General features: G+C 45.6%; 1 protein-coding gene across 1 annotated transcript in view; it reads right to left on the reverse strand.

The window, feature by feature from the left end:
* The window catches only part of SWAP70 (switching B cell complex subunit SWAP70), a 95,824-nt gene extending 84,051 nt beyond the window's left edge, over positions 1 to 11,773 (reverse strand). Inside the window, exon 1 of the mRNA XM_004593794.3 lies at positions 11,584 to 11,773. Within this exon, the coding sequence (XP_004593851.1) occupies positions 11,584 to 11,682 (99 nt within the window). The 5' untranslated portion in view covers positions 11,683 to 11,773. The remainder of the gene's footprint in view (positions 1 to 11,583) is intronic.
* Between the last annotated feature and the right edge of the window lie 444 nt (positions 11,774 to 12,217).

Here is a 12,217-nt window from a genome sequence, read left to right on the forward strand (position 1 = left end):
TGAATTTAATCAATTTTTTATTTATCTGAAAGTCAAAGTTACACAGAGAGACAAAAAGATCTTTCATCCATTAGTGGCCACTGCTGTGCTAGGCCAAAGCAAGGTACCAGGTACCAGGAGTTTCCCCAAGGTCCCATGTGGGTGTAGCGGCCCAAATACTTGGAGCATCTTCCACTGCTTTCCCAAGAACATTACCAGAAAGCCAAATAGGAAGTGGAATAGCCAGATCCCAAAACAGCACCCATATGGGATGTTGGCATCTCAGGCAGTGACTTCATAAACTATGCTACATTGTCATGTGTTCGTATAAACTATTCAAAAACTTTATTTTTCATACCCACTTGCTCAAATAATAACCTTTACTCTTACATCATCGTCTAAGATGATTCGATTATTTCTTTAAAGAAAAAAAAAGATTTATTTTGGGTTCATTCCCCAAATGACGGCAGTGGGGCCCAGTATATGGCTGGCCCGGGGGCCAAGAGCTTCACATCCAGGTCTTTCCTGTGGGTACAAAGACCTGAGGACTTCGATTGTTCTCTGTTGCTTTCCCAGCACATGAGCAGGGAGCTAGTCTAGAAGTGGAACAGCCAGGACTCAGCTGGCGTATGGAATCCCATACTCCATATGGAATGCCAGCATTGCAGGCAGCAGTTTTACCCACTACGCCTCAATGTTGGTCCCATAAATTGCATGTATTTTTAAGTAAGACTGTGGAGTTAGTATCTTTGAACAAGACCACTGAATTTCCAAGCATTTTTAGACTTCATTCATTTTTACTTATGTGAAAGGCAAAGCACACCGAGATCTTCAATTCCCTGGCCTACTCTCCAAAGACCCACATTGAGGGAAGGTCCATGTTAAAGCTAGGGGCCAAAGCTCCATCTGAGCAGTTACGCCATCCTTTGCTGCAGGTACATTACCAAGAGGCTGTATCAAAAGCAGGAAGACTAGACATAAACACGTGAGATGCAAGCATTCCACCAGGTAACTGAAGCCACTTCACCACAACATTCACCTTGAAGACAATTTTTAACTACTGAGTGGGAGAGAAAATAATTATTGCCTCAACTTCAAGTAATATACCACATGCCACTATAACTTGCAAATGTATAACAATCTAAAAGTGACAATGTCTCTTTCAGGTGGCATACTGACTGATAATGTTCCCAGAATATGGAATTCACTGAGAAATTTAAAAAGGGGTCAGTGTGTGTATGCTTCGTTCAAATCTGTCCTATAAAGGATATTTAAAAGATGTTCTCCTGACAAAGAAGAATAGCATCCACCAAAACCAAAGGCAAATGTGAAGGGCATCCCAGTAAAATAACAACAGAAGACTAAATCAACGAATAACCAACCCACTGCTAAAACGACAGGACAAAATTCACTCATTCATATTAACTCTGAATATAAATGGATTAGACCCATCAATCAAACATTATAGATTAGTAGACAGGATTAAAAAACAAAACCCATCTATTTTTTGCCTACAGGAGACATTATCTCACCAACAAAGATCAGTGGAGGGCCTGGTGGCGTGGCCTAGCAGTTAAACTACTCGGCTTGAATCCACCGGGATCCCATATGGGTGCCAGTTCTAATCCTGGCAGCTCCACTTCCCATCCAGCTCCCTGTCTGTAGCCTGGGAAAGCAGTCGAGGACGGCCCAAAGCCTTGGGACCCTGCACCTGCGTGGGAGACCTGGAGGAAGTTCCTGGCTCCTGGCTTCAGATTGGCACAGCACTGACCATTGCGTTCACTTGGGGTGTGAATCATCGGATGGAAGATCTCGCTCTCTGTCTCTCCTCCTCTCTGTATATCTGACTTTGTAATAAAAATAAATAAATCTTTAACAAAAATCAGTGGAAACTATATTTCATGAATTTTGACTTTTTTTGTTTAGTTTCATCTCTTCAAAATACTTTCTTTCTCATTAAATTCTTCACTGACTTATAGACCATATAGCAGCATCATTTTCTTCAAGAAGGTTCTTGATTTTCTTTTTCATTTCTTCAGTGATATATTAGTCATTCAGTAGCATGTTATTTTACTTTACAGCATTGTAAATTTGTATTTTTCTTCTTGTTGATTTTGTATTGTGGCTTTCATTTAAGGGGATTATAGTAACTGTATAATGGAGGCTATTATATCCAGATATGAGGATACCATGCAGTATGCATCTCTACTTCCAGACAAAGATGAAACCGTTTACTCTATCTTGACAATAGGATGCTGGACTCTCTGCCATTATCCATGCCCGCAATGATGGACATATGACTGTTACTGAGGAACTATACTATAGTAATAATATAGGGGAACTTAGTGATGGGGGTAACTGGTGGAGGGGGATAAGGAAAATCCAGGGCCTATGGAAATGTATCATAAAGAAATAATAATTATAAAAATAAAAATGAAAAAAAAATCACAAACACCAAAGCTAAACAAGGAAAAATTAGCTGAAAAAAATACTAACATTCAACTCATTGTATCTAATCAACGTATCTATATGTGCCTAACACCAGGCCATGAACGAAAGTTTCATTCCCTCTGTGTAGTTCTCAACCACGCAACAGTTTTCCCCTTCCGCTCCTAATTCAGTTTCCTAATAATGCAGACCTTGGGAAGTAGAAGGCTCAAATAACTGGTTCCTGCCACCCATGTGGAAGGCCTAGATTGATTTTCTGGCTCTAGGCATTTGGGGAGTGAATCAAAGCATGGGAAGCTGTCTGTCATTCTGCTTCTGAAATAAATGAGTAAGAATAAATAAGAAAACAAATTTGGGGGCTGGTACCGTAACAGGTTAAGCAACCACCTACACTGCCAGCATCAGTACCAGCTGCTCCCTTCGGATGCAGCTCCCTGATACCGTGCCTGGGAAGATGCAAAGGATGGCACAAGTGTCTGAGCCCCAGCGTTCATGTGGGATACCCAGAAGACTCATGGTTCCTGGCTTCGACCTGGTCTAGCCCCAGAATTGTGGCTGTTTGGGGAGTGAGCCAGGAAATGGAAGTTCTCTTTGACTCTCCTCCTCACTGTCGCTCTGCCTTTCAAACAAACAATTAAATCTTTTTTTAAGAAATAAATAAACTAGGGCCCGGCGGCGTGGCCTAGCGGCTAAAGTCCTCACCTTGAACGCACCGGGATCCCATATGGGCACCGGTTCTGGTCCCGGCAGCTCCACTTCCCATCCAACTCCCTGCTTGTGGCCTGGGAAAGCAGTCCAGGACGACCCAATCCATTGGGACCCTGCACCCGTGTGGGAGACCTGGAAGAGGTTCCAGGTTCCCAGCTTCGGATCAGCGCACCGGCCGTTGGAGCTCACTTGGGGAGTGAATCATCAGATGGAAGATCTTCCTCTCTGTCTCTCCTTCTCTATATATATCTGACTGTAATAAAAATAAATAAATCTTTAAAAAAAATAAATAAACTTATAAAACAAATAATGCAGTTTTAAACTATATAGCTTGTTCAAAAGCAAGTTCAGGGCCCGGCACAGTAGAAGCAAAATCCTTGTCTTGCAACGCTGGGATCCCATGTAGGTGTCCCAGCAGCTCCACTTCCCATCCAGCTCCCTGCTTGTAGCCTGGGAAAGCAGTCTAGGATGGCCCAAACCCTTTGGACCCAGCACCTGTGTGGAAGACTCAGAAGAAACTCCTGACTCCTGGCTTCGGATTGGATCGGTTCAGCTCTAGCCATTGAGGCCACTTTGGGAAGATCTTTCTCTCTGTCTCTCCTCTTCGTAGATTTGTGTTTCCAATAAAAATGAATTTTTTATATGAATTTTTTTAAAAAAGCAAATACAGAATGTTTCTGGAGGTTTCTTTCCCCACCATTAGCCAACTGGTTACTACTTCAGTGGCTGAAAACTACCATCTCCACACAACTAGAGAAAGCTTACCTTGAATAACCACTTAGTGTCCCTCTGTATTACAAAACTACAAGACAGAGTGACTTCACATCAATGATAATAGAATATTAAACTGCCTTCTAATAATACAATTACAAATTAAGCGAACAGACTTGATGACTGTATGGGGGTGCACAGGTGGGGTGAACACATGAAAGCTGTAACTCAGAAGAGGAGTCAGAACGCCCCAACAGGAGTCAAAGAAACAGGCAGCCTTTCCAGAGGGCGAACAGATTACCACAAAAAGGCCCAGAAGAATAGGGGAGGAAGAGGAAGAATCAAGGTAAGAAAGGAGAAGCAGAGTGGTTCCCTTTTCTGGAACGGGGATGCTTTAACAGAGTCAGGAAGACACTCATTCGCAGTAACCCAACACGTGTTGTTTTAACAAGGAAACAGCACTATGACTAGTCAACAACTGAACATTTCCATCACTGCTTACTTGAGTCACAAGTTTTTAAAATCTCTGTTCTACATTTTTATTTTCATATATTTGATGAAAAAGTCTAGGTTTCTAACACAGAAATAAAATATTAGGCTGTGAATTTTTTTCTCTGTATCTTAAGCTTCAAAATGTATTTAATTTTGTTTTGTTTGGAGCAGCGAGTTAAGCCACCACCAGCATCCCCAGTGAGTGCCAGTTCTAATCCCAGTTGCTTCACTTCCCATCCAGCTCTCTGCACTTGGGAAGGCAGCAAAGATGGTTCAAGCTTGGGCTCCTGCAACCAAGCAGCCCAGGATGTAGTTCCAGGTTCCTGGCTTTGCCCTGGCACAACCCGAACCATCATGGTCATTTAGAGAGTAAACCAGCAAACGAAAGCTATTTCAGTATCTCTCTTAGTCTCTGTCTGAAACTCCACCTTTCAAATAAATAAATAAATCTTCAGGTTTTTTTTCTTGATCTCAATAACTAATTAAAAAAATAGGCATGAAAAATAAGCTTTCTTCATATGCTAGCACCCTCACAGTTAATTATCTAATTATATAAAATTGGTCCAAACATATTTAAGCATACACCACTGCAAAGGAATAATCTTTTAAATTAAAAAAAAAAAATGCAGATTTGACCTCGCACTTAAGATAGCCACATTCCCTATCAGAGTACCTGGATTCAACTCTAATTTCAGCTTTCAGCTGATGCAGATGCTAGGCAATAACAGATACAGGCTCATGTAGTTAGAGCCCTGACATTCACTCAGAAAACCAGCTTCTCTTCTTGATCTGTTCTAGCCATTCCCTAAGACTGTCAACATCTCTGCTCTTTACAAAGCTTCTATTACCAGATTCTTACAAACAGCTCGACACTTCCCAATTAAACAACCACCAATGAAGGCTCTGAAAAAAATGAACAAACTTGTCATATTTAAACCTATCATTTCTTCTAAAAACAGCAGGTGTCCAAACACTCAGGCTGCTTTCCCAGGCAAGGAGCTAGACCAAAAGTGGAGCAGCCGGAACACACATCACCCATATAGAATGCTGGAGTTGCAGGTGGTGTCTTAACCTAGTACTTCACAACATCGACCTCTCTGTATTTCTCATCTCTACCAATAGGCTTTACACTCTGAAGGACAGGATAACTCTCTGAATAAAACAATACATTCAGAGAGAATTCTGAAGTGTCACCTTAAAGGTTGCTTAATCTCTTAAATTGCCCATCAAATTTACAGGAACAGGGCCCGGCACGATAGTGTAGTGGTTAAAGTCCTCGCCTTGCACGTGCCAGCATCCCATATGAGTGCCGGTTCTAATCCCAGCAGCTCCACTTCCCATCCAGTTCCCTGCTTGTGGCCTGGGAAAGCAGTCGAGAACGGCCCAAGGCCTTGGGACACTGCACCCGCGTGGGAGACCCGGAAGAGGCTCCTGGCTCCTGGCTTCAGATTGGCTCAGCTCCAGACGTTGCGGCCGCTTGGGGAGTGAACCATCGGACAGAAGATCTTCCTCTCTGTCTCTCCTCCTCTCTGTATATCCGCCTTTCCAATAAAAATAAATAAATCTTAAAGAAAAAATTCACAGGAACAGCAAGGATTTACATTCACTTTTTTTCCCTAAACTTTTACTATCATACCATCCTTAGCATTGGATACACTGTTAATACATTCATATTGCCAAAAGTTCATACACTCATAATGTCAAAAGGTATGAAGGTAATTAAAAATTACAAGTATCAAAAACATTTTAGACTACCCATAGTTTTCCAAAACAATAAATTCTAGCTATCATTTTGGACATGTACCTTTTAGTTTGTTAGTAAATCAATTATATGATGCATTCTCCAGGGAAATATAATTTTTTTAAGATTTTATTATTTATTTTTGTATTGGAAAGGCAGATGTACAGAGAGAAGGGGAGACAGAGAGGAAGATTTTCCATCCGATGATTCACTCCCCAAGTGAGCGCAACGGTCAGTGCGGTGCCAATCTGAAGCCAGGAGCCAGGAACTTCCTCCAGGTCTCCCACGTGCGTGCAGGGTCAAGGCTTTGGGCCGTCCTCGACTGGTTTCCCAGGCCACAAGCAGGGAGTTGGATGGGAAGTGGAGCTGCCGGGATTAGAACTGGCACCCATATGAGATCCCAGCAGTTGCAAGGCAAGGACTTTAGCCACTATGCTATCACGCCAGGCCCAGAGAAATATAATTCTAAGAACCTACTAATGTAGGCTCACCTAAGATTAAAGGAATAAATCAACAAATGAAGGCAAAAATTACTTTCCTATTCACTGGAACATCAAATGTCAAATTCAACGTAAAAAAGAAAGACTTAAGTAAAAATGTCATGTATTCTCAGCTCCACAAACACCAACAAAACAAACAGAACCAAATCAATTTGAGATTTTTTTTACACAAACAAGGGAAAAAGAACAGCTGGCATTAGCAACACCCTGTAAGTTATGAGCTGAGGTTTAGTATTCCTGCCAAGCTTACCATCAAGAATGTGGTTGCACACCTTTCCTATAAGCTGCCACAAAGACAATTTTGAATGGAGTCAAGAACAAAACAACTCATTTATGCCATCAACAGGAAGGAAAACAAGGAAGAAACACTGGCTTAAAGGTGTGCAAATCTTGATTCTAGATTTAGCTTCTGGATTAAAGTGAGCAATTCACTAATCATTTTAGGTACCTCATTTACAATACCTACAAAAGTAAGGGGGGCCCGGCGGCGTGGCCTAGCGGCTAAAGTCCTCGCCTTGAACGCACCAGGATCCCATATGGGCGCCGGTTCTAATCTCGGCAGCTCCACTTCCCATCCAGCTCCCTGCTTGTGGCCTGGGAAAGCAGTTGAGGACGGCCCAATGCATTGGGACCCTGCACCCGTGTGGGAGACCTGGAAGAGGTTCCAGGTTCCCGGCTTCGGATCGGCGCACACCGGCCCGTTGCGGTCACTTGGGGAGTGAATCATCGGATGGAAGATCTTCCTCTCTGTCTCTCCTCCTCTGTATATCTGACTTTGTAATAAAAATAAATCTTTGAAAAAAAAAACTAAGGGGTAATCTGAGAACATCTGGGGGAAAAAAACGAATAAACAATTCTGTTAAAATCTTTAAAACAGAATGAGGGAAATTTGGAAGCAATTGTCTCATCAGCTTTCCCCGACACTTCCACCCTCCCCACTCTAATCAGTGGTTCACATGGGTACACCTCCTTCTCAACTATGCAATCATCAAAAATAAAATAAATTTATTTTGGGCCCGGCGTGGCCTAGCGGCTAAAGTCCTTGCCTTGAACGCCCCGGGATCCCATATGGGCGCCGGTTCTAATCCCGGCAGCTCCACTTCCCATCCAGCTCCCTGCCTGCTTGTGGCCTGGGAAAGCAGTCGAGGACGGCCCAAAGCCTTGGGACCCTGCACCCGCGTGGGAGACCCGGAAGAGGCTCCTGGTTCCCAGCTTCGGATCAGCGCAGCACTGGCCCGTTGCGGCTCACTTGGGGAGTAAATCATCGGAAGGAAGATCTTCCTCTCTGTCTCTCCTCCTCTCTCGGTATATCTGACTTTGCAATAAAAACAAAATCTTTTTAAAAATAAATAAATAAAATAATATAAAATAAATTTATTTTAAAAATTAGTATCATCTGATGGAGTTTTCAAAGTACAACAATTACAACCTAAGCAAGCAGGGTAAGGAGACCTATATGCTGTTGGGTTTCTGTACTCCTGTTAAAAGTGGCAAAATACTAATTCTAATTAGATGAGAAGTTAGGTATAGCTACTGTAACCCCTATGGCAACCAACAAAGAACAAAGCAACAAAGAAACATAGCCGGTAAGTCATTTGGCCCAGCAGCTAAGCTGCCTGCTAGGACACCCTCAACACACATTGGAGCTGCCTGTGTTCAACTCCTGGTCCCACTCCTGACTCCAGGCTCCTGCAAATCCGGACCTTCCTGGCTCCCACTCCTGACTCCAGCCTCCTGCGAATCCGGACCTTCCTGGCTCCCACTCCTGACTCCAGCCTCCTGCGAATCCGGACCTTCCTGGCTCCCACTCCTGACTCCAGCCTCCTGCGAACCCGGACCTTCCCAGCTCCCACTCCTGACTCCAGCTTCCTGCAAATTCAGACCTGGAGAATCAACAGAGACAGTTCTAAGAATTGAGTTCCTACATCCATGTGGGTCTGAGTTTTCCACTAGCTTTGGGGCCCGCCTCCCTATTAGGGTGCAGAAACCTGAAAACTGAATGGCAGTGCTCGTTCGCTCCAATAAATAAATAAAATGTGGGTACTTTGTCTTGCACAATAGATTAAGCCATCACTTGGGACATATGTATCTCATATCAGCATGTTGGTATGAGTTCCGGTTTCTCCACTTGCAAACCAGTATTTGGCAAACGTACCCCAAAAAGCAGCAAATGATGACTCAAATGCTTGGGTCCCTGCCACTAATATGGGAGACCCAGATAGAGTTTCAGTGCCTGGCCCAGTCCTAGATATTGTAGTCATTTGAGGAAGGAACAAGTAGATGGAAGATACTTCTTTTTCTCTATCACCTAACCAAAAAGATGAAAATAAACATTCTGTAAGCAAATATTTTTAAATAGCCAAAAAAAAAACAATTAAACTGGAATACTGACATATGCTCAAAGAATCCAAAAGAAGGAAAGACGACAAAAAGTTAATTTAAAAAATGAATACCAAATAAAATGGTAACCCTAAATCTAACTATATCAGTAATTACATTAAATATAAATGGTTTAAACAAGGGCCAGCAAGGTTATTTGCCACACTAACTCTCCACCTGCAGTATCCCCTAAGGGCACTGATCTGTGTTTCGGCTGCTCTATTTCCAATCTAAGTCCCTGCTCACAATCTGGGAAAGCAGCTGAGGATGGCTCAAGTTCTTGGGACCCTATATCCATTTGGGAGACCAGAGAAAACTCCTGACTCCTGACTTTGGATTGGCTCAGCTCCGGATGTTGCAGCCATTTGGGGAGTGAAGCAGCAGACAGAAAATCCTTGCCTTTGTCTCTCCTCTGTAAGTCTGCCTTTCAAGTAAAAACAAATAAGAATCTTCTTAAAAAAAAAAAAGTAAATGGTTTAAACGGGCCAATAAAACTACAAAGACTGTTACAAAAAATATGAAAAAAGACTCACGACTTACTCCCTGCAAGAAAGCCACTTTCAATACAGTGGTATAGGAAGTGTATTTTAAAAGCAAAACAGCAGGACCCAGCGCAATAGCTCAGCGGCTAAAGTCCTCACCCTGCATGCGCCAGGATCCCATATGGGCTTGGGTTCTAATCCTGGCAATCCTGCTTCCCATCCAGCTCCCTGCTTGAGGTCTGGGAAAGCAGTCAAGGACAGCCCAAGGCTTTGGGACCCTGCACTCACATGGGAGACCCAGAGGAGGCTCCAGATTCCTGACTTCAGATCAGCTCAGCTCTGGCCATTGCGACCACTTGGGGAGTTAATCATCAGACAGATTTCCTCTCTGTCTCTCTTCCTCCCTGTATATCTGACTTAGCAATAAAAATAAAATAAATCTTTTTTTTTAAAAAGCTAAATGCAACTCCATTCCAAAAACTGGCAACAAAAACCTTCAAGGGTGAATGGCTTAAGCTATGGCACATCCACACACAGCCTATCACGACACAATAAAAAAAATTACAGAAACACAGAGGATAGATAAATCTCTGGGGACACATGTTGACCAAAAAGGAACCAGTTTCAAAAGGGTACATACATATGTATGACTCCATTTTTATGCCACTGTAGGAAAGGCAAAACTGTAGCAAATAGAACAGATGAGTGGTTTCCAGGTGTTAGGGCCTGGGGCAGCATGAGGAAGCTTTCTGGATGACAGAACCAACCGAAATCCTGGTCACGGTGGTAGTTAAATGAAACCTATACACATGCTGAAACTCAGAGCTTCACCCCGGAACAAAATCAATTTTACCAAGTGTGAGCTTTAAAAAATAAGGTCAAATAGGACCAGCACGATAGCCTAGCAGCTAAAGTCCTGGCCTTGAACCCGCCAGGATCCCATATGAACGCTGGTTCTAATCCCATCAGCCCTGCTTCCCATCCAGCTCCCTGCTTGTGGCCTGAGAAAGCAGTCGAGGATGACCCAAACCTTTGGGACCCTGCATCCGCGTGGGAGACCTGGAAGAGGCTCCTGGCTCCTGGCTTCATATTGGCACAGCACGTGGGAAGTGAATCAACAATAGAAGATCTTCCTCTCTGTCTCTCCTCTCTGTATATTTGACTTTCCAATAAAAATAAAATAAATCTTAAAAACAATTTGGTAACAACCTACAAAAAAAAATCACACTAACACAAAGTGATTGATTTGCATGCACCTTTCCAGACTACAAATCTATTTTAAAAAATAAAAAGAGAGCCAAAGGAAGAAATGCTGAATTCCACTGGCATAAAATCCGCCGCTCACCCCGCTCACACAAGAACTTCCCAAAGCAAACCCAAATCTTCGGACATAAATTCCCAGCACAGGCTACGAATATTTTCCCATGCCTGTAAAAGTCTCTTGTTGTCCATTTCCATATTTCACACTTTGAAAAACTGCCAACTGCTTCTGGCGGGGCGCCACGTTCCTGGTTTGGGGTTACTGAACTAACAAGCACCCCTTTTACACATTCTACCTGATGCTCTCTCCCTTCGCGAGGGAGTCTCGGGCAAAAACGCCTTCCGCGGGGTCAGCGCTGCTCACCCGGAACTAAGGTCCGCGCGCGGGGCTCGCCTCGAGCTCCCCACTCGGGGGCGCCTGCTGGGCCCCGGGCCCCCTCCGGGGCAGCCACGCCAGAGTACCCCAAAACGCCGGAGCCGGGCGCTGGGGGCCGCTTGGGGGGGGCGGGAGGTTGTGCCCAGGAACCTTCGGCGGCAAGTCCCTTCTTGGCCCAGAGTTAAGGAGGGAAACTCTGGCAAGGGTGCGCAAGGCAGCCGCCCACCGCCCTCTCTGAGGTCCCCAACTTCCCGGGCGTTCCCGCTGGCCCTCACCCCACAGAGGCCGCGCGCCTTGCCTTTCCCCGAGGGGATTCCGCCACACGCCCGCCCGACGGTCCGGCCCCCCAAGTGCACAAAAACACCAAAGCCCGGCCGCCTTTAAGCCAGCCCCTCCCGCTGGTCAGCGCCCGCAGGGGCCGGTTCCCAGGGAAGTGGCAAGGCGCGCCCGCAGAGGGACCCCCGAGAGGCCAGGGGGAGCAAGGGGTCGCGGCCGGGGGGCACTCACCTTGAGCTGGGACTTGGAGACCTTGCCGCTGTGGTCCAGGTCGAGCGCGGTGAAGGCGTGCCAGATGGCCTTGAGCAGCTCGTCCTTGAGGCCCCCCATGGCCGCAGCCCCGGACTGCCCTGCCCGAACAGCCCCGCAGCGCCACTGCTGCCCCTCAGCCCCGGCCTCCACCGCCCCCGCGCCGTCACCTGACCGCGGCAGGCCCCGCCCCGGACACGCCCCCTGGGCAGCACCGCCCCTCGGCGCCGCAAGCCGCAGCTGAGGCGCGGTGGTCTGCGGGTGGACTCACTCCGGTGGGTGGGAACTCCGGGCTTTCGGTGTTGGCTGGAACCGAGAACACCACCCTGAGGATCCCTAGACCAGCCAGGGCTATGGTCTGTGCTCACGTATAGTCCAGAGACATTTCTCCCACCGTGGGGGTGAAACTAGAGGGAGAGACTGAGCGCCCTGCCCAGCCGGCTCCCGACAGGGACAAGGGGAGCCAGTGATCCTGACAGGTGTGAAGGCCGCCCCCTCACCCCAAAGAGCGTCCTCCTGGTGTGGCTACCCAAATAGCCTGTGTGCACAGTGGTCACTCAGGCTCGTTAGGCTTCAGATTCTCCACACAGAAAACAGGCATAGTTGCACCAAAATG

Source organism: Ochotona princeps, chromosome 4, assembly GCF_030435755.1.
Source record: "Ochotona princeps isolate mOchPri1 chromosome 4, mOchPri1.hap1, whole genome shotgun sequence".
Lineage (NCBI taxonomy): Eukaryota > Metazoa > Chordata > Mammalia > Lagomorpha > Ochotonidae > Ochotona > Ochotona princeps.